This window comes from Embiotoca jacksoni, unplaced genomic scaffold, assembly GCF_022577435.1.
Source record: "Embiotoca jacksoni isolate LCO1_2020_lvr unplaced genomic scaffold, fEmbJac1.0.p SCAF_3, whole genome shotgun sequence".
In the NCBI taxonomy this organism is placed as follows: domain Eukaryota; kingdom Metazoa; phylum Chordata; class Actinopteri; family Embiotocidae; genus Embiotoca; species Embiotoca jacksoni.
Genome location: NW_027185381.1, coordinates 24,259,363 through 24,285,305, shown reverse-complemented (window position 1 = coordinate 24,285,305; position 25,943 = coordinate 24,259,363). Strand labels below are relative to the sequence as shown.

At 42.3% G+C, this 25,943-nt stretch overlaps 2 protein-coding genes across 3 annotated transcripts in view; both read left to right on the top strand.

The window, feature by feature from the left end:
* The first annotated feature begins 1,574 nt into the window (after positions 1–1,574).
* gins3 (GINS complex subunit 3) lies at positions 1,575–5,545 on the top strand. The gene is made up of 3 exons (XM_069163028.1): positions 1,575–1,825; positions 2,676–2,909; positions 5,064–5,545. The coding sequence occupies exons 1-3, from the start codon at positions 1,655–1,657 to the stop codon at positions 5,298–5,300; spliced, it is 642 nt and encodes a 213-aa protein (XP_069019129.1). The 5' UTR covers positions 1,575–1,654; the 3' UTR covers positions 5,301–5,545.
* Positions 5,546–11,789: 6,244 nt separating this feature from the next.
* ndrg4 (NDRG family member 4) overlaps positions 11,790–25,943 on the top strand; it is a 68,914-nt gene continuing 54,760 nt past the window's right edge. The window contains exons 1-2 of one of the 2 annotated variants that reach the window (XM_069162300.1): positions 11,790–11,979; positions 13,070–13,122. In XM_069162300.1, the coding sequence (XP_069018401.1) occupies positions 11,812–11,979; positions 13,070–13,122 (221 nt within the window). In that variant the 5' untranslated portion in view covers positions 11,790–11,811. Of the gene's footprint in view, positions 11,980–13,069; positions 13,123–22,097; positions 22,254–25,519; positions 25,594–25,943 lie in introns of those variants that run through there. The other variant, XM_069162304.1, reaches the window with a different exon arrangement.

Here is a 25,943-nt window from a genome sequence, read left to right as displayed (position 1 = left end):
TGGGGGATTTTTTTTAATTTTATTTTTACTGCATGAATTCAGCTCCATATTCTGTTAAACAGCTGCCTCTGGCTTCCTTTTGTGAGCGTCCGTCATGTGACGATGTCTAATGCAGCTTTGGTGGGGTATGAAAGTGGTATGAACTCGATTATGGCCACAAAAAAAACCCCAAACAAACAAAAACAGCACCCAAATCCCACTGGTGTGTTTTTTCCCCCACTACATCACATCTAACATTAAAGCACTTGTGGTCATAATGTGGTTATGATGCCTCGTGAGCGGCACTTTAAATAAAGTGTCACAAGCCTTGTCAGTGCTGAGATCATCCCTGTCCCCTTATCGAGGCCACGGAGCGCGGAGGGTTTCGGACAGAGGGCAGTGTTTGCTTCCAACGTCATGGATGCGTCACGGTGGCGCATAATAAGCCGAATGATATCGATAACTGAGACCATTAGTGCCTGTTTGTGTGACACACAATGTTCCCAGTGTGTCGTGTCGTGGCGTGCGGCTCACCGGGGGTGGGGTGGGGGGGTGTTTCTCACAGTAAAGCCACTGTACCACTCAGCTCAGACCCACTGCCACGAGAACACAGTCCCTTCATTTAACTGTGACTTCATTTCATTTGACTCCTTTCAGGTCATGGCTTATTTTACTTGACTTATTTTGGCTTTTTTGAGGGGGGGGGTGGGGTGGGACAGGCGTCTACTCGCCTCTCTGAGTAATGTGATGCGCAGTCTGTGGGATGAGTAATAATAATGACACGTATAATAATCCATAATGTCAAAATAACAAAAAAAACAAAAACAAAAAAATGACAGACCTGTTCCTCCTGTTGTCGAGGTTTGTTAAAATGATGCTTCCCTGACTGATGGGAGAATACAAGATTACAGAATGGACTTGCTGTCATATTTAATTTATCAGCTGATAAATGGGATCAGGACAGACGGAGGGAAGGTTATAGCAAAAGAGAAGTGTGTAGCATGCTGATCTGCTTCCCCTTATAGTTTCAATTTAATTTGATGGAAATTGAAGGTTTACTTTTCATTTCTAGTTTGACATACTTTATAATTTATTATTTTTTTTAATTTTTTTTAATTTTTTATTATTATTGATATTAAGTTCCCACTTTATTAGTGCTAAACATTCTTACATCAGGCTACAAAGTGACTTTAAATTTGAAATGGTAATATTCTGACCTCTAATGGCTAAATCCGTAATTGCACATGACTTTTAATGGGGAGAAGAGGTGAAATTAAATTTGTAAAGCATTTCTCTGATGGAAAACATTCTAATCCAATACGTGGTAATTGTATTATTATTTTAAATCAAATAAATATCGTATTGGACCTTTAAAAAGTACCTAAAAGGGACACAGACTTCAAAACAATTTAAGAAAAGTAAATGTTATTGGCCGAAATATAAACAGAAATGAACAATCGATAGCCGGTAGATAGTTATGACTTAGCTCGATTTTGACCGGCTCGATTGCTCTGGCCTTGATCTCTTCGCAGCTCTCTGATTGGTCCATATGTTGTGGCGCCAAAACAGAAAACTGAGGAGGAAATGTAAACAAGGCGAAAGAGGTTTAAACCGCACATCATTTCTCTGGAAGTATTTAGCGTATTGCTGCTTTTTTGGTCTGATTCTCGTACAGATGGACACACATTCGTATTTTCCGGTACAACCCGGGGTGGGAATGGAGGAGAATTTCCTGTCTCTCGACGATATTTTGCTCTCTCACGAGAGACTTCCGATCCGGACAGAGTGCACTTTCCCCCGGCTTGGATACCTGGAGAAGTCGAGCGACACGCAAGACATCCCGGAGGTCGGTGATGTTTCTAAACCCCGAAACCTGCTAAACACCCGTGACAGTTAAAATATCGTACATTTATTTCCTCAAGTCTTTTCCATATTTAACTCAAAAGTAGTTCAGATGGACGTATTTTTTTGTCGCGTGAACCAACGTAACGTCACGCCAAACTCCATTGAGTGTTTTGCTTTTTTAACTCCAGTCGTTTGTTTTGATAAATGGACGAAAACGTGAATTTCTGTTAAAGAACAATCACGACTCGCTGGTGAATTCGGCATTACTGTCCAATAAAAGTTAAACTTCTATAACGTTAATATTCAGTTCATCATTGCGTAGTTAGAATAGCTGCACGTGTTAAAAATTAAACAATCCGCATAATGAGGTGTCGTTTGGTCGATTATTAGTAAGCCGAATTTAGCAGGACGTAGTTTTAGTAATATTCTTGAGATTGGATAAGCAAGTTAAAGATTTTCTCCGGTCACGTTTAAAGATAAATAAAAAAAATACTGCTTAAAAATGTTGATTTACCTGGTTAGAAATGTGCCTGCTTCCCCACAGACAAATCCAGCAGCTATGAATATATGCAAATATTTTCTATTCAAAAGTTGAATAACTGGATTCAACACGTCTACTACATCACTGGAAGCCCGGTCTTAGTGTTTGTGCAATGCAGGCTTCAAGTTGCCACATCACCCTTCTGTGACGTGAACTACAACTTGAAGGTGGATCTCAGAAAAAACAAAAAAACTTCCACTTTCAGCAGATGCAGAAAAAAAAAAAAAGCCTTCTGGTGTCAAACTGTGCTCAGCTCAGGCATAACAGGAGAAATAACAAACCAAAACAAACTCTTTTCCCTCTATCTCAGGGTACAAAGATGGAGCTTCCTCTGTGGCTGTCCAAGGGTCTGTATGAGAGGAAGAGGAGGGTGCTGTCCGTGGAGCTCCCCAAGGTGTACAAACAGGGCTGGAGGACCGTGTTCAACGCCGACCCCAACGTGGTGGACCTGCATAAAATGGGGCCCTACTACTACGGCCTGGGGTCCCAGATGCTGCACTTCGACAGCCCGGAGAACCCCGACATCGCACAGACTCTGCTGCAGGTGAAAAACAATAACATGGAGGAGGCGTGAATTAATTTATTTAGGTCAACACTGGACGCCCATTAAATAATAAATATCCAAAGCAGACAGGGTACACGTCCTTGTTGGGAATATTTAACGTCATTCACAATGATTTATTTCCTTCATCACGGACGCCGCATGTCTCTGCAAATTAATGTAAACGGCTTGTGTTTATGACCTTTGGGAGGCGAAGCGAACCTGCAGGACAAGTAAAAGCTATTTGCTTCGCAGGGTGGATATCTTTATTAAAGGTGCAACATTTGGAAAAATGAACACGTAAGTGTAATCTAATCTTTTAGCTTCGCGTCGATCCTTTCACTACCACTTAAGAAAAAAAAAAGGTGTAGACAAACACGTTAGATAGAATTTTCTCAGGTTTCTAACTTCACCCTGTGAACATAATGCAGATGTCTACTTTCACAGGAGTAACTGTAATATTTCCGACGTACTCCTACCACTGGTGTTTTGCAAGTAAACTTAGGATACTTTCATAGTTTTTCTTTATCAGTTAACTTCATGCAAAGGGAGAGAAAATCAATAATTGGTCTGACCACAATTTCATGTAAAACTTCACTAGTTTGTGGCAGAAAGCTTCTTTTCAGCATTTTTGTAGAAACTCCTTCAGTTCTTCTGTCTCCATGTAATCCCAGACTGACTCCATGATGTTGAGATCAGAGCTCTTTTCGGATTCAGAGGCCTTTTCTTTTGGTATTCACAGACAAATAATAATCTAAACATTTAAAGCTCTTTAAACGATTACACTGCTCTGCATATATCTGATCCATCCTCAATACATATTTATTTTCATTATCCGTATGGAACAGTTCCTGCTCTTAGAATTACACATTTACCGCTTTGCCCTCATTATCAGAGTGTGCAGGTATTAAAGTCTTAAAAAGCATTGATTTAATTTTCCTCGAAAGGTCTTAATTGTTTGTTTTTTCTAGTCTGCTGTTGGGAGTAAAGCTGTTTATAAAAAGGTTTTGATGTCTGTTTGGCGAGCTGTAATTCAAGATTGACAAGGATCTATAAAATTACTGTCAGGCAATTAAACGTGTAAAACCAAAAGAGAAGACATTTAGGATGCTGAAGTGACAATCTGATCAATCACGCAAGTAAAAAATAAATCCAATAGAAAGTGATGGCAGCTAAACAGAAGTTTTTTTTTTGCCACACAGAAAAAAAAAGTGTGTTGCTGCTACTTTTCTCAGCTCCCAGACTCGTTGCAGTGTTATTTCTTACAATCACAGCTAGGGGGCGCAGTGAGCTCAGGGAGCGTGTCAGGTTGTCTGGTGCTGCTGTTTCCAGGCAGATTGACTTTAGTCTCATTGTCTGACAGACAGAAAGAGAAAAACACGGGGTTGTTGTGTGTTTGACTTCCTCGGAGCCGCAAAGAACACAAATACTGCAGGAGGTGAAACTGAAGTCCCGGTTGTTGTTGTTTGTTTTTAAAACCCGGCACCTCTTCTTCAGCTCGTGTGTTTTTATGTGATGTTTGAACTCAAAAATCAAATGAGTGAAAATAGAGCTCTTTATGGCGACATGTTTGTGTCACCCAGCAAGTGTTTACCTACCGATGCCTGCTGGTGGTCTTCTTATAAATGAGGCATTATTGCATTTTGATAGAGACAGAAATATAGACAATACTTAAATAAATCAGATTAAACAATCTTTTAAGATTTAAGTTGGTTTTTTTTGTGTCATTTGGTGGATTAAACAATTGATTGATTATTCAAGAAAAATAATCGTCAGATTAATTGATAATTAAGAGACTCGTTGACTTGCTGTATTTTAAACATCAGTCAGTGTAACGTGATCGGGGAAACACACACACACACACACACACACACACACACACACACACACACTTTGATGTCCCCTCCAAGATTTGAATTTTTTTTTTTGCCCGAAGGTGAAAAAACGTGAAATTACACGTCTGAAGTTCAACACTAAGTTTGATATCAAAGCTGACCGCTGGTTCAACCAACTGGGTCACTCTGATCAAAAACCGTTGCCTTCATGTGAAATACATTTAAAACTGCAACAGGCCTCACAAACACACAACCTAACGGCTCTCGAACTCTTCACCCCCCCCTCCCCCCCCACTTCCCCCACGTCCACTCCCCCGTCCAGACCTTCATCAGCCGGTTCAGGCGGACCATGGACTCGTCCCAGAACGCCTACAACGAGGACACGTCGGCGCTGGTGGAGCGTCTGGACTGCCTGGAGAAGGCCCTGTTCAGGTCCGGGCAGAGCGGCCTCAACAGCTTCCAGAGCTGGGAGAAGGGTCGGGCCTCGCAGCTCACCACCTCCAGCCTGGTCCTCAACTACCGCAAGAGGAAGATGGCCGACGTTCAGCCCGCCGTTTGAAACCAGCGGCCGCCGGTCGGACCTCGGTGAGTACGGCGGCGGCGACAGACACTCGCGAGCGCTTTCTTTGTCCTCGGAGCGGTTCTTCCTCGACAGCCGAGACGTGCTGTCGGGGACAACAACCCCGTACGGAGGATGAACATGTTCCCTATTTATTTTGTCACTCTTGTTTCCCTTCGACTCATCAATACGCGTTGTGACGGACACTCGATATTCTGATCCTGTCATTCTGTTCATTAAACGTTTTTGTCAGTAAAGCTTCCAACCATTTTTTTTTTTCTTTCTGTTTTATATCAATACAGACGGGAAACTTTGGGATTTTTAGGTGGGTAATAAATAAAATCTTTAAAACATAAAATGTCAACGCGTGCCATAAAGCTGTCTCAACTCTGGAGATATTAAATGAACGCCTACCTCGGCAGGAAAATATATCTTCTGAAATACAAACGTCATTTTCTTATCATCATTGATTTCATTCATCCATTTTTCTGTGGCTTCTGTTGGGTCGCAGCAAGTCAGTCCAGACATCCCTCTTCCCTGTTGGCGTGGTTCAGCTCCTCCTGACGGATCTTGAAGGCTTCCCAGGCCACACGAGATGTATTTAATGTCTCCACGATCTGTCACCGGGTCTCCTGCTGGTCGGACTAAAAAAAAAAACCTCCAACGGAAATCACCCAGGATGCATCGTGATCAGATGCCCGAGCCACCTCGCCCTGAAGGAAACCCGCGGCTCGACTTCAAGCTCCCTCCGGATGTTTGATCTCCTCACCGTGTCTCTGAGGGACGAGTCCAAACTCCCAACAGAGGAAATTCATTTTGATCTCTTTTACTTTGCTCGTGAACTCGACTCGGTCCGGTACACGAATTACTGCCGACTCCGAACCGATGCAAGTGTCACGTTCACTCTCGGGGGGAGGGGGGGGATTACAGCATTGATTTCAGGTTCTTAAAAAAACATGAAAGGTCATGCGTCTTGACTATTTTTCCAACCTGCTGTAAATAGTAAAAACTGTCTGGAGGACCGCGGACCTGATGACAAATTCACACGACGTTAGTTACTGTCTTTAATCTGTCGATTGATCTTGTTTTCTGCTGCTGATCCAGGTCCATGGTTGAGTTTCATGATTAATCAATGACTTGATTAGAAATATTGATATTCGGGCTGCAGCTGACCATTATTTTCTTGGTTAATCGTTTGCTTTAATGAAATGTCGACAACAGTGAATCAGAACTTTGCAGGATCAAAGCTAATGTCTTGTTTTATCTGAGCTGAAGCCCAAAACCCAAAGATGTCCTGTTTACATTGAAGCCACAAATCACTGTGACGTTTGTTTGGTCAGTTGTTGCTTTCAAAAAAAAAAAAAAAAAATATGACCAACAAAATGCTGACTAATCATTTTAGTCTCAGAGCTATTGCTATTAGAGCTGCAGCTGATACTAATTTTGAATTTTAATTGTTCGACATTAGAAAATAGTTAAAAAAAAAAAATAAAACACAAAATTAGAGCACAATTTAAGTGGTCAAAAGTCTGGTTTTGTCTGACCGACAGCTTATTGTAATATGAGACAATAAACAGCAGCAAATTGTCACATTTTAGGCGCTAAAATCATGACGATATTTGTCCTTTTCATTCATGTCTTCCATCCTGCCGGTGCTTTGATCATGAAACGGGTATTTAAACGGTATTTAATGCGATTCATAAAGAGGTCTTAAAATGTAACTGCAGAAACTCCTGATTTAGAAAATGGTAAACCAGGGAGCAGTTATCGTTAATGAATGCCGTTCAGAGTCTCTCCACACTGCAGATGGAGGTCACTTCTAAATGCCAACTGTTTTGCACAGTGAGCAGAATCTGTAATGACCACCCGCCGGCTGCCAAATGCTGGTAAAGATGTGTCTTTTGGTCGCGTTGTCGGCGAGGGTCACTCACTGGGTTATTGAGACATGACGGCGTTTTCAATGGGTTCGGAGACGGTCTTCAGCAGCGTCGGGTTTACCTCCTGCGGGGGCCAAAAACTTGTTGTCGGGCCAGCGCTTTAGAGACGGATAGATCGGCTGATTGATGGAAAATCAGTTGGCAGCAGTTTTGATGGACGATTAAACTTTTTAAGTGTTTTTTTTAATTTTTTTTTTTAAACAAAAGCATAAAAAGAAATGTTTCTTTCAAGCAAACTGTATCGACCCAAATGATATATGAAGTAAGCTTGTGGATTTTGGGGCCTCTGGCTTGAATCCATTGGAAACATTGATGGATCTGTAAGCTGTAGTTGGACTGACGCTCCTGGAGACCTCGTTCCTGTGGAGCATCACTGACCCCTGCTGGTGGGACAAACCATCTGCCCTCTGTCTGGGGAGTGGAGGGGGTGGGGGGTACTGATCTCTCAAAGGATAAACATTTAAATAGGACTTAATGACGCTATTTTGACCAAAGGCTAAAAGGCTCTCAAATTTACTTGATGATAAATAATTGTTATGAATGATTTTATTGTCTTTTACCGTTTATTTAATGTCATTATTATAGTATAACCCGAATCACAATTTAATAACGCAGACACCTTTTGAAGAGGCAGATGTGCCATTTATTGGCATTGAACATCGGAGCGACTTTTAAGCTTAATTGCACACGGCGGATATGACATATTAACATAAATATATAAATCTTATCCCTGAAATATACAATTTTAAAATATAAGGTTATAAAGCGACTTCCATACATTCAAAAAACAACAATAAGCAACAGTTAATATGGTAAAATACAACAAAAGAAAGTAACACAAACAATAAATCAATGAAACGCAAGTTAATAATTAGGTTTTAACGACTTAGAAAAATATGTCATATCTGTTTGTTTCCTCTCAGCTGTTTTATGCAGATGGATGGAAACAATTACGTAATACCATGTTGACAGGCCTGGAACGATCATTTTTTATCTATTACACAAAAGAAATGTAGCCAACCAGATCAATAATGTTTTTACTTCCTGCCAACCCCTTCTGCAGCTGTTTAAATGCCAACCGTTTCTGTGTTCCCTCTGAGTCGAGGTGATTAAGTGACAATAACAATGAATATCATAGATTTATAGAAGTATAACTAAGCATCATCGATGTTTCATTCGCAAAACAGTCGCTGAAGTTGTCTTTCAACACTGACCGCGTCACAGGAAAACCCCCCCGGCATGTTGTCGGTGTGAATACGGAGCGATAAGCAGTTGACCCCTGCGACGGGTCACTTATGTGGAAAGAAAAAAAAAAAAAAAAAAAAGGCGTGGATGTGAGTGTGGGCCCGGGCCTGGGCCCAGCTGCATGCTGGGAAGTGTTGAGTGTGAGTCAGATGATGCAATCAGAAAATAGGTCACCGGTGATGAAAATATTGACGTTGCCTCCAGGCTGAAACTATCGAGCCTGAACAGGAACGACTGAACAAAAAGTCTTCGCCACGTAACCGCTCTGAAAACATGTTGTCATCTCTGTTGTGTGTCGGCTCCAATATTCTGTTAGACGTCTTTTTCTTTTTCTTTTTTTTTTTGTTCCTCTACAATTTGTTTTTGTTTTTTCAGTCAGGGCACCACAGCTTTTATATGAAACCAATGAGTCTACTGCGAGCTCTACAAATGATGCGTTCATGAGCGACTAGGAAGTTGGAAAACTAAATTGATCAAACTAGGAAAGTTGTTGGTGTTTGAGAAGCAGGTTTGTCGTCGCTTTACGTGGCAGCATTTGAGGTGAAAGGAATTCACTTGTTGAGATAGCCAGACGTGGTTAGCCGAGCCTACCGAGTTTGCTGGCTGTGCTTAAGTGGTAAAGTACGTAAAATTGTGTACAAATGTGGTATACAAATAATATGAACCTTCTGGGCTGCGTTTCTTCCCTGTATTGGTTTCTGTAGACACTTATTTGTGTTTTAACGTAGACCGACTCGGCAGGTTTAGGACCAGGCTTAGGAAAGACCACTCGGTGCGACCGCTGTCTGTTACGGACAAATAACACCAACATGACACCGAGAAAAAAAAAATGTCGGTTATATTTGGCTCGTGAGAGAATTCTTTTCACTCACCACCAACTTTGTCAACAGAAGATGTTTCTTTTCCTCCACAGAAAGAAACCTCCTCCTCTAACATCAGTCGCTGCAGCTGCTCGGCTGAGTCGACTCATTGTTCTGGTCCTTCATAGCCGCCCCTTTGAATGTCGTTGACACAGATTGCGTCGGCGTTTTTACGTTTCCTTTTCGGCTGACGGCCAGCCTGCGCTGTCTTTGGGACGTCGGCGCATGTCCTCGCGCTCTTGCACGTCTGGCAGAACTTATGTGTGAGAATATTGGCTCACTGCACACACCGACGACTTCCACTAATGACAAATTAGACCTGCATGCTTCAGAGGGGAGAGTACCCGTCACCCTCTCGTCATTCAGATGTCCTGAATGTGGCTCGGGATAGATTTCGGCCCGTCTTCCCGTTGAATCGATTAAAGCTCCGCAGCCAAACCAAACCTCAGTCACAAAATGACAGATAAATTCTCCGTAGAGATTCAGTCTCTCTTTCTTTCTTTCTTTCTTTCTTTCTTTTTTTAACATCCAATCGGAGTGAATTGTGTCTGAAGATTTAAGCTTTGCCGTGTGATTTCCACGTCTCTGCTGGCGGACCCCATCGCAGCTCTTTCATTACGTCTTGTCTGCGGATCCCGGCGAGCGGTCTCAGCCAAACGTTTAGCTCAAGCAAAGGGCAGACTGAGGGCGAGCGTCCAGGAAGCTGACACACAAGACACTAATGCCGCCTCTGGCTTCTGTCTACTTTAAGGGCCTCTGACATTTCGGTATTTGTTGGGAAACCGTTTGTGTACACGATAAAATGCTGAGAGGAGCCCGGGGCCTATTCTTTCCCTCTCGCTCTCTCTCTCTCTTTGTCCCTCATTTTCCACACAGAAAAAAATACCTGACTCGTAATGAAATTTCTGTTCTGTTCCGTTGTGTTATTTTACTCACAGTTCAGCTCTTTAATTCGTGGTATCTTTCACAGGGAGTCCACGCAGCTGATGGAGTTAACTCTGATTGTGGCTGCACTTCGCTCAAATTAATTCATTGCAAAGCTGCTTATTTCCACTATTTATTTATATATTTATGCTCCCAGACTGACAGCTCGGCGTTTTCTCGGCTCGCGGAGCAGGAAAAGCTGCGTCTTATCGGCCGCGTGAGTTTTTAGGCAACGCGAAGGGACAAGATACTCGACTTCTATACTTTACGTAATGGAGGAACAGCGCTGGACAGTAGAGCCGAGTGTCTGCAGTCACATAAATGTGAGTTACTCAATAAGAAAAGTAACTACATGACTTCACTAATTACAACCTCAAAAGTCTTTTAAGGGCTTTTTCTGTACGAGGCAAGACATCCACTTTTAACCCTGAAAACATTTCACGACAATTACAAGCATTGTACAATATTTTATTTATCTCCCATTTATATTCCGTTTAATACGGAGCCCAAAACTATTCAGTATTAAAGTATTATGTGATAATCACATGTACAAACTGTAAATAATATGAATGAACCAACAATTTGTGAAGTAATTCAAAAGCAAACATAAGTAATTATTACGAGAATGTGACATTAAAACATGCCGTGAAATTAAAAACAAGTGGCATAAAAAGTTAAAAGACGCGCTGTTAAATTAAAAAAAAAAAAAAGTATACATTATTATATACAAAGCAACATGAAAAAAGTGACATGACATAAGTGTTATTGGAGGAAAAATGTTATAATTTGAGGTGCAATCCAAAAACGTTTGTGGCTGCTCCCGTTTTGTACGAATGACGCACCGTGACCACGACCTTCATGGTATCAAGTTACCTCGCTCGATTGGCACCTGAGTTACAAACGTTTTTGTGAGGTCGTCACTTTTCAATGAACGTGATGTCATGTCAGAGAACCGTTAAAGCGCCGTCGTGGTTTCCAGCAAGTGTTTTTTTGTTTTTTGTTTGTTTCCCCGCTCAGACGCGTTCAGAAGGTCCCGGCAGAACTCGGTGTTGACACCCCCCCCCCCCCCCCTGAGTTTGACGCAAAATTTGATGTGCGCTTCTCTGCTCAAGTCCATGATGAAATTTCAAATATGTACCGGTGGCGAAAAAAACCCCAAAAACTGCTGACGTTGATGGAGCAACATGACTTATACAATACTTACTCGTAAAGGCCGTAGCTTCCTGCTATGTGCGTTACTGTGCCGCACATCGTACGCGACCGGAACAGAAATCGTACCTCTTCGACTGAAAGCAGACTTTGGAAGAGTTGCATTTGAAAAATGACTGCAAATCCATTTACCGTCTTAAAAACCTGAAACTTTAACGTTTCGTCAGAACACGTACAGGCTACGCGATCTTTTACGCTCCTCTCGTCTATTCAATCAACCTCATCTTTTAAATCCTACATTATCTCCTCCTCTCTCTAAAAAAAAAAAAAAAAAAAAAAAAAAAAAAAAAAAAAGAAGAAGAAGAAGTGCAGCACTCCTTTTCGCCTCTCGTGTTCATGCCCCGTAAGAGATGGGATGAATGCAGGAGAGGAAAAAGAGAAAGTCGAGAGGGCTCGGAGACGAGAGGGAGCGAGCGGCGGGAAAGAGGAGAGAATAAGGAGGAGAAAGGAAGGAGGGAAGGAGCGAGGGAGCGCCGCAGCGGGCAGCCACGTCTCGGCGATGAGGTGTGAGGATTAGCTATATCTGAAGCGACGCCCCCGCTACGCTCTCCAAACGAGTATTATCTCCCCCCGCAGCCCCCTTCTGCGTTGGCACAGGAGCAGCGGCTCATACAATGCCATGTTGTCAGGGCCGGGAGGAGGTGGGAGTCCAGCATGCTGCAGGCCTCGCTTCATTATCTGTAGCAGGTGGCTGGCAGCCGGGAGGAAAAAAAATAGGCCGCTATTTGGTATCTGGTGATATACGTGTCTGAATATGACTCGGCGCTGTGTTGTGTTAGACGGTACAGACTACGCTTCTGTCTTCTGAGCAATTTATTGGCAAATGGCGGCAACGAGTGCGCCTTCAATTTGGGCCAGCCTGTAAGGAAAAGCACTATACGTACTCATATTATCAGGAACCACTTGTGCAACACAACAGCTCCGACATAAAGTGCACGTTTACGAAACGTACACATTTTCTGTTTTTTTTGTTGACAGCGTCAGAAAGTGGACACTTCCTCTTTATGCTTGTTATCGCGGTTGTGAACGAATGGAAAGCTCTCTTGATATTTTATAAAGGAAACTAAAGACTTTTTAATCTGATTTTTATTTATTTGCAGTAATGGTCATTCTCTTAGGGTAAAAGTTTTAATTATTGTTTTTGTCCCCAGTGTTTGTAAATATTTCACTGAACTTTATTGATTTTAAATCATCATGTCGTCGTTGAAATTTTTTTCAACCACATTTTTTATATTTTTACATTATTTTTAAACTTAATGTTCTGCTTTTTTTTGGATGTGCTTGTTGCTCTAATGTGAAACACTTTGGACTGCAGGCTGGTATGAAAGGTGCACTATAAATAAAGCTGAGTTGAGTTGGAGTCGATGTTGGTGGTATGCTGGACTGCATCATGTTGAAAAGTGTTTCTAATATTTTGTCCATCCCATTCTGATTAATACAACAAAAACCCGGGCCGCAAACACACCTCCAAATATATACTAATAAGGCCCTTTGTCATCTTTATTGGCCAACAGGTTGTTTTTTTTTAATGCTAAAAATTGCTAAATGGAAAATGAACTTGAAACTTGACTCGTGCTGCTTTGGTTTCACACAGAAATCTGGAAGACGAAGACCTTTCATCATAGCTGAGAGCACTGGGAAATGCCAGTAAGTTTGTCTTTTTTATTTCACATTATTTCAAAGGTTGAGAATTAATTTTGTTTAGAGGGACTGAATTACAGAAAGCAAAGAACAATAAGCTTTGGGATTTGGTCACGGTGATGGCGAGTCCTCTTTGAAACTCGAAGTGACAAAATTTCACTCACGTAGCTGAAAGCAAACACATCATTTTATCAGGAGCCCTTGCGGGACAACTTTATCCAATTTTAAACCGTTGTTGCTGACGAAGGGTGTCCTGGGGCGCCGGGAGGGAGATCAGGTGGTGCTCTGAGCTTTCAGCAAAGGTTAAACAATTCGATATTAGACAGTGTAATGACATTCAATTCATTATAATTCAATTCATCGAGCCCCCAAAATTGCCAGGTGGGTTTCATGTGACATTTTGAAGCAATCGATGCAGTGACGTAAGCTCGAGTTTTTACAATACGGGTGACAATCAGACTCAGAAATCAGAAAAACAAACAGAATCCAGCTATTTTATATTGGTGGTGGTGAACAGAGAAATTATGTAACAAGATATATGTAAGCAACAGAGTACAGGACGAGCTGTCTCCAGGTGTATGTGGAAACATAAATATTTGGAGGTGTAAATCACCAATCACTCTTAAAGGATACAGATTTATGAGTCAAGACAGTAGCTGGGCTCCAAATGTAGCATAAATATGAAATGAATTCTGTCAGTAAAGTTGTCAGTTGTGGTAAATGCATACACATCAAAAGCAAAATATTTCATAATTCAAGTTGTACAAAATGGTGATAATCAAGACATTGTATTCGAAACAGCCACGGAGTATCACGAAACAACTTCAAATGCAAAACAGACACGAGGATGCAAAATTACAGACACAAAACAAGTAGAAAGAAACGCACAACTACAAAGACATGCAAAAACACCTAGAGACACAAAACAGCTAAAACGAAAGCCAGAACAACTGCAGAGATACAAAAAAAAATAAATACAAAGAGATGCAAAATGATGACGAGACACTTTACAACTACAAAGATACAAAACAACTAAAAAGATTAAAAAAAAATAAACTTCTAAGAGATTCAAAAAGAACACAAAGATGCAACAAAACTAACAGACAACTACAAACAGATACAAAACAAAACAAAAAAAGATGCAAAACAACAACAAAAAGATGAAAAACAACAAGACACTGTACGACTACAAGGAGACAGAGAAACTACAAAGATACAAAACAACTTCAAAGATTAAAAAAAAAATGCGGAGATGCAAAACAATAAAAAAAAAAAAAGACATTTTAAAATGACAACAAACCCCGTCAAACAGGTGCAACATGTCACCAAGGAGATTTAAAACGAAAATAGAAGCGTAATAAACACGTTAACCGACTTTAAAATAGCCAGAGACACGTGCAAAGACACGATAATCCACCCGTGATTTAATGCTTTGGACATTCAAAGCCACGCCTGGGCCTGTTTGCAAGGATGACGACAAAGTGCCCGCATCCTCTGTCTGAGGTTGCCACGTAAACGCATCCAGTACTCATTGCAGGGAAAACTCACTCCATTAATTACCCGGTACTGTATCTCCGTCTTTCATGCGAACAGACACTCACAGTTAGAGAAATCTACAGAGGGCAATTTGCAGCATAACAGACGGATGAGTCATAATAATAACAGCAACTCGGTTGTCCCGGGGGGGTTCGTCTGTCTGCCGGTAGCAGACACACTGTGGGATCCCGTGACGGTGCTGCGCAGAGTGAGTGCTTTTTAAAATGGATCAATAGGAATGAACTTTGGGGACAGACGTGCCAGCGAGTTGGATGTGTCGAGTTTTAAATCCCTGCACTGCGTGTTGGCACTTGCGGTTCCTTTGTGTTTTATTTCAGAGTGTCTAGGGTTTCCCCTTTTTAAAGAGCAGATATAAATGCATTTAAAGTCAGTCTCAGAGGGAGGTCAGGAGGGATTTCATTGTCAAAGAGTGGCCTGAGCCATTATGTAGTTCTTTGAAATAACATCATAGGACACAATAGACCCAGATTGTTTTTCACGGGGCAAAAGATGACTCATTGAAATCCCTTTCTTTCGTATCGTACATCATAAGATATAGAAGGTAGCTGGCAGTCTAGAAAAAGCTTACTCTGCTACAGCTGACCTCGTAGTAAAATGTGTTGCATAGAATTAAAACAAGTTGTAACAAGAGTTCACAGCCATGCTGGCGGATCTGTGAGGATGAGCTTCGAGTCCAATCCCGACATCACCTGTCATTCGGTCTGCAGCCAACAACGTACCGGACAAACTTAGATTATGAATCGGCCGTGCAGGCAGTTGATCACCACAGTTGTTGGACTTCATGGCAATCCAGCCATTGGTTGCAGAGACGTTTCACTGATAACAACAAAAGTCATGGTGGCGCTTGGCGAGAAGTCAGAGTAATCAAACTCATCAGGATTATTTATCTGGGAGCCACGAATACCTGCACCATGGGACAAATGTGCCGATGTCACACGAATGCGGATCGTGATATGGAGTCATCGTATTTGTAGTATAATATTTTGCCACTATTTAACTTTATTGCCATCTACTGGATTGCGGATGGTGTTTAGTACACTCGTTGCCCAATCTCGTAATGTTAACAAAATTAGGCGTGAGTCCTCACCGTGGTTCGGATACGTTCTAAAATGATGGAGGTTCTTCTTTGGCCAACGTTACAACCTTACACCAATTTTCATGCAAACCAGACCGGCCGTTTTATCGTAATCCTGCCGCGAACAGACAAAACAAACTTGCAAAGCGAAGCCTCGTTGGTTGAGGTAACAAAACACTCAAGCACAAATGATGAATGTTTATATGAGGAGTTGGAATAGTTGACTGACATAAACTTCTGCATTCAGCCATTCACTTGAATTATTCCCCAGTTTCTTGGCTACCAGCTGACGACCGATGTCCAGCAATAGTCCTTTATAGCCCAGTTATTGAAACCTGCAGCTCTTCACTATTGCTGTGCTGCAGCTCCCCAACCTCCTCTTTGTGTTCACGTATCTGTTGATTAGAGCACATTAGTCCTCTCAGCAGGGTCGTCATTGCTGCTCATGTTGTTTGAGAGCTCCTTCAAAGAGAGGAACCAGCACAGCAAACATTTATTATTCATAGTCCGTTCCTTCCATTAGTCTCTAGATGAGTTTTCATCCACCTTTTTATCAGTACAGTTTCACTTTGCATCTAAATGTAAATGCCCGAAAGTATTTAAAAAAAAAATCTGAAAATATCGCACCTTGTTGAAGTGGAAAAGACGGTGTATCAAAAGTGCGACAGACCACAATAGAGACAGATCCGGAGAATAAATGTGACGTCCGCTGAATTTCTGCTCCATTGGAGAGACACAGCATAGTTTAAAATATCAGCTATTTGTGGAGAGCATATGGAGAATCTGAAACCTTCCTTAAGGAATTGGCAGATTTCCTTCCTGTTTTCTACATTCTTGTTATGATGTTTGATTGAAGCTTTTTTTATTTCGGCATTTCATTGCAGCTTTTCTTCAGCGATGGTTTAAAGACATCCACTGTGATAATTACTGCCAGCTACTCTTTATCTCCAAATATTTGCATAGCAGTGGACAGAAATTTCCCATTTTCTTTTCCAAATTTTGACGAATTTCTGTTGCACAGCAACTATTATACACAGCAAATTCATGGGAAGTACACCAGTTTAAAAAAAAAAAAACTTGAATTATCATATGATGCTCACACATGACTAATAGTATAGTATACTGGGGACACAAGGGTGATTTAATCATCTGACGGTTTTGCCCCAAATCCCCAAAATATATGCTAAAGATGACATAATTCGGACTGGCTGCTATTACGGACCACATGCATCACAAACTCCATCAACCCCTCGTAATATAGATGTACAAAGTCTGTAAACTTTTAAGACAAAGGAGTTCCTTTAGTGCAGCTTTCTAGACACAGAAGGTGCATAACTTTAACATCTCTCTCAGTCGATTGTTATGTATTTGGTAGCGCGTTAACGATGTATTAATTCAGGTTACGTAACTGTCACATTTAATCACAGAGACGACTCTCGCTGCAGTCAAAGAGCTGCTCGCTGGTTAGCTGTGCGGTTGAAGCAGCCTTTGAGAGAAAGTCCGTGTCCAATTCTCCGGACAGCGAAAGACACAATTTTAAGACTTTGATCTAAACGCTTGTGACATGTGTCAACAGATATCCGATGATTCCACATGACACAAACACATCAGAAAAAAAAGCTGCTGCCGGCTGTCGGTGGGTCGATGAAGGCCTCTCATCTCTCGTCCTTCAGACTTCCTTTTTTTTTCTCCCCCCAGAGGAAAGTTGTCGTCCAGCGTTGCACGTCATTTACAGTAGCATTTTTTTTAACGGTGAAAAACTTTTATTATATAGTTTGTGCATTCAGCTGAAATTGTGATCCAGAGAAATTTGCTGGAAACTCTTTGGGTGTCACTTTTTTTCTTTTTCAGTTTTTTTTTCTTGCTGCAGGCCGTTTTTGGTGGATACATGGCTGGTGATGGACACATCAGGAGATTGCAAAGATTGAGCCTGTGGCAGTCTAGTTAGGGAACAGTAACGGTCTCCAGCCTCACTGTAGGGGGGCAACTGGTGTAGCGGCTCCTACGGTTTTAATTAGCTTATTCCTCGACCTCCGTATACAGAGAAAGTACTCGATGAGCAAGCAGAGAAATCTGGACAAGCCATTTGGTTATTTTACTTTATCCAACTCGTGTGCAGTTAGCCAACAGGAAGTCAGTAGGTGGTTGACCATTGGTTGACCATTTGCCAATGAGTATCTTCTACTGACCCGCAATTAGGAAATTATTTCAGCGTATGCGCCGCTGAGAAACTTACATTCGAAAAAAATGAGGCACCATCTTGAAATCCGGTATCCAGTTTTTCTTTATACATCCATATCCGCATTTCCCTTCCATGACAATACTCATTTATATTTCATATATTACACATTAACGAGCATGTTCCCGAAATACATTTTTCATCTTTCGAGTTGAATTTTCATGTCCTCTCCTTATAATCTATGATGATGTTTTTCAGTAAAGACATTTTGCAGGAGAATAACATTAACGATGGCTCAGTCACAACTATCAATGCGAAATTTAATACGTTTACAATATTGCTATTATTATTATTACTACGTTCTTAGTGACCTGTTAGCTAAAGACTTGAACCCCTTTGCTTTCTGATAGATCATGTACTGTACAGTTTGTCAATTCTCTTAAGGCAAAGTTTTGATTTTTGATATCAGGCCAAATAAATTTTATAATAACATAAACTTACCAAAAAGCCACAACCAATTAGTTACATTGCAGGAAAAGTTGGAATTAACCGATTGCAGCAGCTGTAGAGAACGGAAATGTGACTTTTACACTTCATAACTCCCTGAAATTTACTCAATGAAGAACTAACACTAAACTAAGTGCAAGCTTCAAAAGGATGTTTTAATTTATTTTATGTAAATTAGCCACAGACATGCATGAAACGGTTCTATCAAAATCATATTAAATGTTCCATGACATGGTACAACATATACTTATCTAATGAAGGGTTGAGTCATACGTCTATTTAAATCTAATACATTTAAACTGGATTGGACCCCAGAGTGATCGTTAAATGCTGCTTGATGGAGACAAGCTTGATAGCAGAGAGAATGTTTTGGCACGCTCTCCATCAGTTTGAAGCTGCTCTCTAGTCGGTCAGACTGTGGTTCGCTAAGTAGGTCATACTGTCCACAAGAAAAAAGGAACATGAACAGGGCAGGGAGAGGGAGGAGGGGGAGGGAGGGAGCGAGGGAGGTTGGGAGGGAGGGAGATTGGGAGGGAGGGATAGATGGATAGATAGATGGAGGGATGGATAGATGGATGATGGATGGATGGATGATGGATGGATGGATGGAGGGATGGATGGGTGGATGGAGGGATGGATGGATGGATGGGTAGATGGATGGATGGAGGGATAGATGGGTAGATGGATGGATGGAGGGATGGATGGGTAGATGGATGGATGGAGGGATGGATGGGTAGATGGATGATGGAGGGATGGATGGGTAGATGGATGGATGGAGGGATGGATGGGTAGATGGATGGATGGATGGGTAGATGGATGGATGGAGGGAGGGATGGGTAGATGGATGGATGGAGGGATAGATGGGTAGATGGATGGATGGAGGGATGGATGGGTAGATGGATGATGGAGGGATGGATGGGTAGATGGATGATGGAGGGATGGATGGGTAGATGGATGGATGGAGGGATGGATGGGTAGATGGATGGATGGATGGATGGGTAGATGGATGGATGGAGGGATGGATGGGTAGATGGATGGATGGAGGGATGGATGGGTAGATGGATGGATGGAGGGATGGATGGGTAGATGGATGGATGGAGGGATAGATGGGTAGATGGATGGATGGAGGGATGGATGGGTAGATGGATGATGGAGGGATGGATGGATGGATGGAGGGATGGATGGGTAGATGGATGGATGGATGGGTAGATGGATGGATGGAGGGAGGGATGGATGGAGGGATGGATGGGTAGATGGATGGATGGAGGGATAGATGGGTAGATGGATGGATGGATGGACAGGTTAATGGACGGACGGATGGATGGATTAATGGACGGATTAATGGATGGATGGATAGATGGAGCAAATAGAGATTCCCAATAGTGAACGATTTTGAAAACTTCACATGAAAAGAACGTTTTCTTGCACGAATTTCCCGAACTTCATCTTTTTACTTGCGAGATGAAATGGCTCCTGCCAATTAGCAACCAGAAGGCGAGTGGAAAGAAACAGCCGAAACTACGAACTACGAATTTTTGGAGACACTCAAACCTGATCCGAAAGTCTCGACAGAGCTACGTCATCATTAATAAGATGGGGTATGAAGGCAGAGAGAGGAAAACCGGCAAGCACATTTCACCGGGAAGAAATTTGTAGAACGTAATAATGAAGAAAATGATGGAAAAGGATAAAAGAAATGGAAAACACTTACAGTAAGGGAGTGGGATCAGTACTAAAACATGTCACACTATCATTACGAAAACTCTTTTGGAGGAAACAAATGATATTATTTCAAAGACAGCTCATGCCAATTAGCAACCAGAAGGCGAGTGGAAAGAAATAACCCGAAAACAAATCACGACAGTCAGTGAGAACTCCGGGGATGGGAGACAAATGAGGGAAACTTGGGGAGAAAAGTTGGAGGAGGAATAACAGGTGTAGCCTGATCGTCAGCTCTATCGTGTCAAATCTGTTACTGAGCTTTGGGTGATTTGAATTGTGCAAATAATCATTAGTCATGTCTATTTACAGAAGGGTGTGTTCACTTTGTGTTTTGTTGTGAGAATGTGATAGACACCTGATAAAAATGAGATAAGACTGTTTAATTAACACAAAAGCAGGCAATAAGGATTAATTTAAGATTTAGGACCTTTTTTTTTTTTAATCTAGAAAATATTTTAGCCTTTTTGCATGTCACATGGGTGGAGAGCAACCCCACAAAACGTCAAAGAAAACCCACCTGGTTGTTGCTCTCCCGACTTTCTTTGGTCTCAGACGGCGATGTTGCGCCACTTTCGAAAACATGATGACGATGTCACTCAAAAAAGATTGCTTCATTGCTGCAGGCTTTCTGAAGCACTTTAAAGGGTCTCTGTTGCTGATTTCCTGAGCTGGACGCACCATTTCACGTGCATCCTCTGTTTAAGTCCCTGCGGACATCGCAAAGGTGGTCACGAAGATGTGTGCAGCGCTCGGTGCTGATGTTGATGAAGCGATAAAACTTGGAACTCTCGATCCCCCAAAAAGTTGTAGCTTCACGCACATCAGTGTCCTCCAAACAGTCACAGACTCTGAACTCAGTTACCGCACCTCGTAAACCCAAACCTCGACATTCGCTTTTAAAAAATATTGACTGCTACTCGCTTCATCTGTGTGTGTCCAAAAAAAGATTTTGCTGATGCTGACAAAATCTGAGACGTGAGATGGGATTTCGAAGTCGGGAAGCAGGCGAGAACGGGTGGTAGTCCCAGAATCTCTGCTGACTCCTGGACGATAAGAGGCTCTGGCAAAACTCGGTCCCACATCAACGTAACATGCTTAAGTGACCCTCCTGCTCCCATTTCTTTATTCCTTTCATCAACGCATCCACAGTTCTGGAAAGCTTTGAAAAAAGGAAGGTGTATGTGTCTGGAGCGCAGGCGTGAGATGTTTCTTCTTGTAAACACAACACAAGAGTATTCAATGTAACGCTGAAGTCAGTAAACACGTTGGTAATGTTGCAATCAGTGTCTCGACACCGTCTCGCTGCGTCGCTTCGGTTGCCTAAACATGGTCCGATCCTTCGATGGTGGCTTTAACCAGACAGAAAAAGCTCTTCTGTTTGGCCGTGGGCTGTTGCGTTGGTATGCCTGTGTTGAGTGTGTGTGTGTGTGTGTGTGTGTGTGTGTGTGAGGATGTCTGCGAGCTGCTATGAAACCATTTCATGTCAGAATTGGATGTTTGGGATATTTTCTTTTCAGATTTGGACAGATTTTTATTCCCATTTTTGCTGGCGAGTTCTTAAAAAGTGAGTAATTTCAACACTCGCCAACTCCTGCTTGTCCTGCTTTTAAGAACAAACACACACACACACACACACACACACACACACACACACACACAGGACAGACGTCCACATTCATTCACTCTGTTTCAACCAGACTCAACTTCTTTCCTTTTTTTTTTTTTTTTATAATTTTCATACCAGTCCCCCCCCCCTTCCTCCTCCTCCTCCTCCTCCTCTTGTTATTCTCTTTCATTCTTCCTTTCCCTCCTCACTCGCTGCATCATTGGTGAAGCCACGTGCTCTATGTTTATCATCAAGAAGGGGAGGGAGGAAGAGGAAGAGAGAGAGAGAGAGAGGGAGAGATTTTTTTTCTCTCACTTTGTCTAGTGCACCCACATACAGACAGACACTCACAAACACACACACACACACACACACACACACACACACACACACATTCGCTCGGCGGCGTACACTCATCCAGTCTGTTGCAGCCCGAGGGACGGACGCGGAGACCAACCAGCTACACCAGACCGCTCCGAACTCCACCACAGGTACACTAAAGCCGTAACTATCTGGGAGCCTGATGATATTTAACTGTGTGAAACGGTCGTTTAATGCTAAAACTCTTTGTGAAGCTTTAACATTTTAACTTCATCCTTTACTTGTCCGGGAAAGTGAGATTTAAGCTCCCGTGGTGCTGTAGCTGCTTTGTGTTAGCAGGAGGAGGAGGAGGAGGAGGAGGATGTTAAAATGAGGACAGGATTTTTGGCATGGTGTGTGTGAATACTGCTGCTGAGGCTTTGTGCTCTGTACTTTTAGTCTCACACACTCACACACACACACACACACACACACACACACACACACCCATCGCCTGCCTCTGCATTGCTGTGAACGGGAAGTCGACAGGTTGAATTTATCGACTCTGCAGGACACAAAGTGATGCATTTACTCTACAAGAAGAAAACTAAACTAGACAAGATGGGTCTGACCTGAAAGTGCCTTTTTCTTATCGCGTTATATTCCGTGTTTTTCTGCGGGATAATAAAGTTGGCTTGGCGTAGGGAAGTTTGATGCTTCTAGAAGGAGTCTCGGTACTTTTAATTAACACCAAAGAGCTGACCGTAAAGTGGGGTTTTAACTGCACGAGAGGGGAGGGAGCAACGGGTGCTAAAGAAAACGATGTTTGGCTTGAAGCAGACCCGGGGCGGCTGAATGATGAATCTACAGTAGGTGAAAGTCATAAAAGTTGATTGAATTTTGGTGCAGGCTGGTGTCGGTGGCGCCCAGAATCCGCCCGCATTTGCTGAAATGCCGCCGGCAACACCTCGACAGACGGAGGATGTGATGCAATGAGGGCATCGTGGTGGAAATAAACAGGTTGGGCGCTCTTTCGGAAAATAAAAGACCAAATAAGACCCAGCTATGTCCCTATATTCCCGTTTGGTCCACTGTAATCAAATGAGACCGGACAAAACTATCAGCAGAAAGAATAAAGATGATTTTTTTTTTTCTTTTTTCTTAATGCCTTCGCGAAAGCGACACTGTTGATCCCCCGCCCCCCCCCCCTTTTTTTTTTTCTTGTTTGGTCCCTCTTACATAATTTCTCCGCTTCCTTTATTGACGCCTCGCCGGGAGCGTTTTTCACATTCAGTTCTCAAGCTATAAAACGTATTGCCTCATTTTTATTTTTGTTTTTTTTCTCCACTTCGGCTGCTCCTTCAGCACATGAAACAGCCGCTGAAGCTGAGCCTCGTCTTCCCTTTGGGAGCAGGTCTGTTTCTCAGCCCGCAGTTTATAAATAGATTTACAAAGAGCAATACACTCCTGCTTTTTGTTCCTACACGAGCCACACAGCGATGGTAGCTCGCACCTCATCGTCGCTCCAGTTAGTCCATATTTGGAGAGGAAGATTTTGAGGTTTTTGGATAGCAGGTAACGATTTATTCCCCCCAGAACCTTCAACAAGTAGAAAACTAGATTTAAACTCTTGCTGAAATGGTCTTTTTTTAATGTATTTTCCTTGTTGGCTTTCACTTGAGCTCCTTCTGCGGCACATTAATTAACAACCTACAGCCCACGTTCATATGTAATTTTAGCACTCTATTCGTTACACCTCGACTGTGTCTAAAATACCACTCTTTTTTTTTTTTACTCTTTTGTGCTCTACATTTGCTGCCAGACGTTATTTCTTTGAATTTTGGAGTATATAAATGTAACTACTGTATACTTTACGCAAAATGTCTGAAATCTCAATTCACTGCTCATTAACGACGTAAGTTATATGTTAGTTCACGTCATTTAAGAGGGAGGGTAAAGACGGAAAATACTGTGAGCAAAAAAACGACGCCCTCTCTCGCGAATAAAGATTCTAACTTCCGGGTTTGTGTTTTCGAGATTCCCCCCCAAGATTTCAGCTGTCTTAATCAATAAATACTCACAAAACAAATTCGGACGCCGCGAACGTCAGCTTACTTCCTTCAAAGAATGTCGTACTATCCAGCAAGCAAACTGAAAAACGCTGCTAATGTTAAGTAACGTTTGTTTTACTGCAGAGTTGGACGCGAGAGGGTTCAAAATTCTGTGCTCGTTCAATTTGGCGCCGTGTTTATTAAATTGAAGGACCCTTCCTTGATTGGAGTTGTCGGTTGACGTGTGGAGTGCTAAATGAACAGGCTACGCGCTGCTGCAAGTTTTTTGACGGTTCGGTTTGCAGTAATTGGACCCGTTAAAGAGAGAAAGCCCGACGCTAGCTTCACTAACTACTTTTCATCATGCAACATGAATGCAGCCAATCACGTAGCAGGTGTTATAACATCAACGAAAAGGGACATTTTGTGGAAATCGTAACGTTAGCAAGGTCGGCTGACTGGCTAATTAGTGGGCTGCCGCTTTCTGAGTGGAAAATGAGCTTCTCGGCACGATTTGCGGGACATTTAGTCGCTAGCAGCACAATCAATGCGCTTGGGTTATATATTATAGTATGCTCCGGTTTGCAGTGACAGCAGGTCTCAGGATATGTGTCAAATTGCAGCAACGAGACCCTTATCGAATACATTTCCTCCCGCCAAATTTCAGGGTAATTCAAGTTTCAGTTCAGAGTGAACAAAAGCGTCTCTTAGAAAAAAAAAAAAACCCTGATCATTTGACGATCAATAAAGGAGACTCTGATGTGGAAAAGATTTATACTTGCTCAGTTGTTGTTGGTTCTCTCTGCTTTGGATCAACTCTTGTTGCCCTCACCCCCTCTGGAATTTTCAACAGCTGAACAATGGTGTTGGCACGGCGAGCAGGCCGCTAGAAAAGCGACGCTGTTATTACCGTGTTTCGCATGCTGATACGTCTCCCCTTTGTCCTGTTACTGTTGGATGTCGGCGCTAATTAGCTGGCTTCCTCGTGTCTGAGACGACAGTGTTATTTACGTCAATTACAAAAACAGGGCTGTTGCGCTTCATTCCGGCCGCTATTAGAGGCTGACAAAAGTCGATTCACTCAACTTTAAAGAACTCACGCCTGCTTATTATTTATTACGCAATCTCGTATCAATCACACAAAAGCCTTTTTTTATGTTTGTTTTTCTTTTGTTGTTAACCTTCACATTTCTCTCCTTCGTCTTTTATGGCCCCTTTTCGCAGGGTCCACTTTTAATCTCTGTTTCCCCCACTTAATTATTTCTTCTCTCTGTGTAGCGTTACTGCATGACGTGTCCTCTTAAATTCTGTGAATCTTTTTTTTTTTTATTGCCTTTTTTGCAACTGCAATGCACCACCACCAGTACAGTAGATCTTGTCTCTTGTATTTTTATACCCGCTGCTAGATGGGGCCTGGATTGTTTTGGAACTTCCCTCCCAAGGCTGGCTGCACGGTTCCACAGAGCCTCCTGCAGACCATGTACGTAGGATCGTGAGGATCACACCGTACCACACGGGCCTCTCCTTTATCCGGCCTGTGTGGATTATCTATGGCATCTTTCGTCCATCCGTTCCATTCTGTCAATCAGTCAGTCCAAGTGTTTCACATGTTCATTCCTGCAGCAGCCGGCGAATTACCCACGAATCCAATCAACAATCATCATCCGGTTATCAGGCAAACATACGTAGAACAGGACAGGAGTAGGTCATTTGTCGTATCTATTTAGAAAATAATTTTTTTAAACGACATCAGGCACTGGAGCAGATATCGGGAATTAGTCCGGGAGCAGAGCCAAAACCCTGAAATGGATAATTCCCTCTGCAGCGTTT

Excerpts from the sequence above, each read along its gene's own strand:
- gins3 (XM_069163028.1), top strand. The coding sequence starts at position 1,655 with ATGGACACACATTCGTATTTTCCGGTACAACCCGGGGTGGGAATGGAG. Across the intron at positions 1,826-2,675 it reads ACACGCAAGACATCCCGGAG|GGTACAAAGATGGAGCTTCC; the intron begins GTCGGTGATGTT and ends CCTCTATCTCAG. Across the intron at positions 2,910-5,063 it reads TCGCACAGACTCTGCTGCAG|ACCTTCATCAGCCGGTTCAG; the intron begins GTGAAAAACAAT and ends TCCCCCGTCCAG.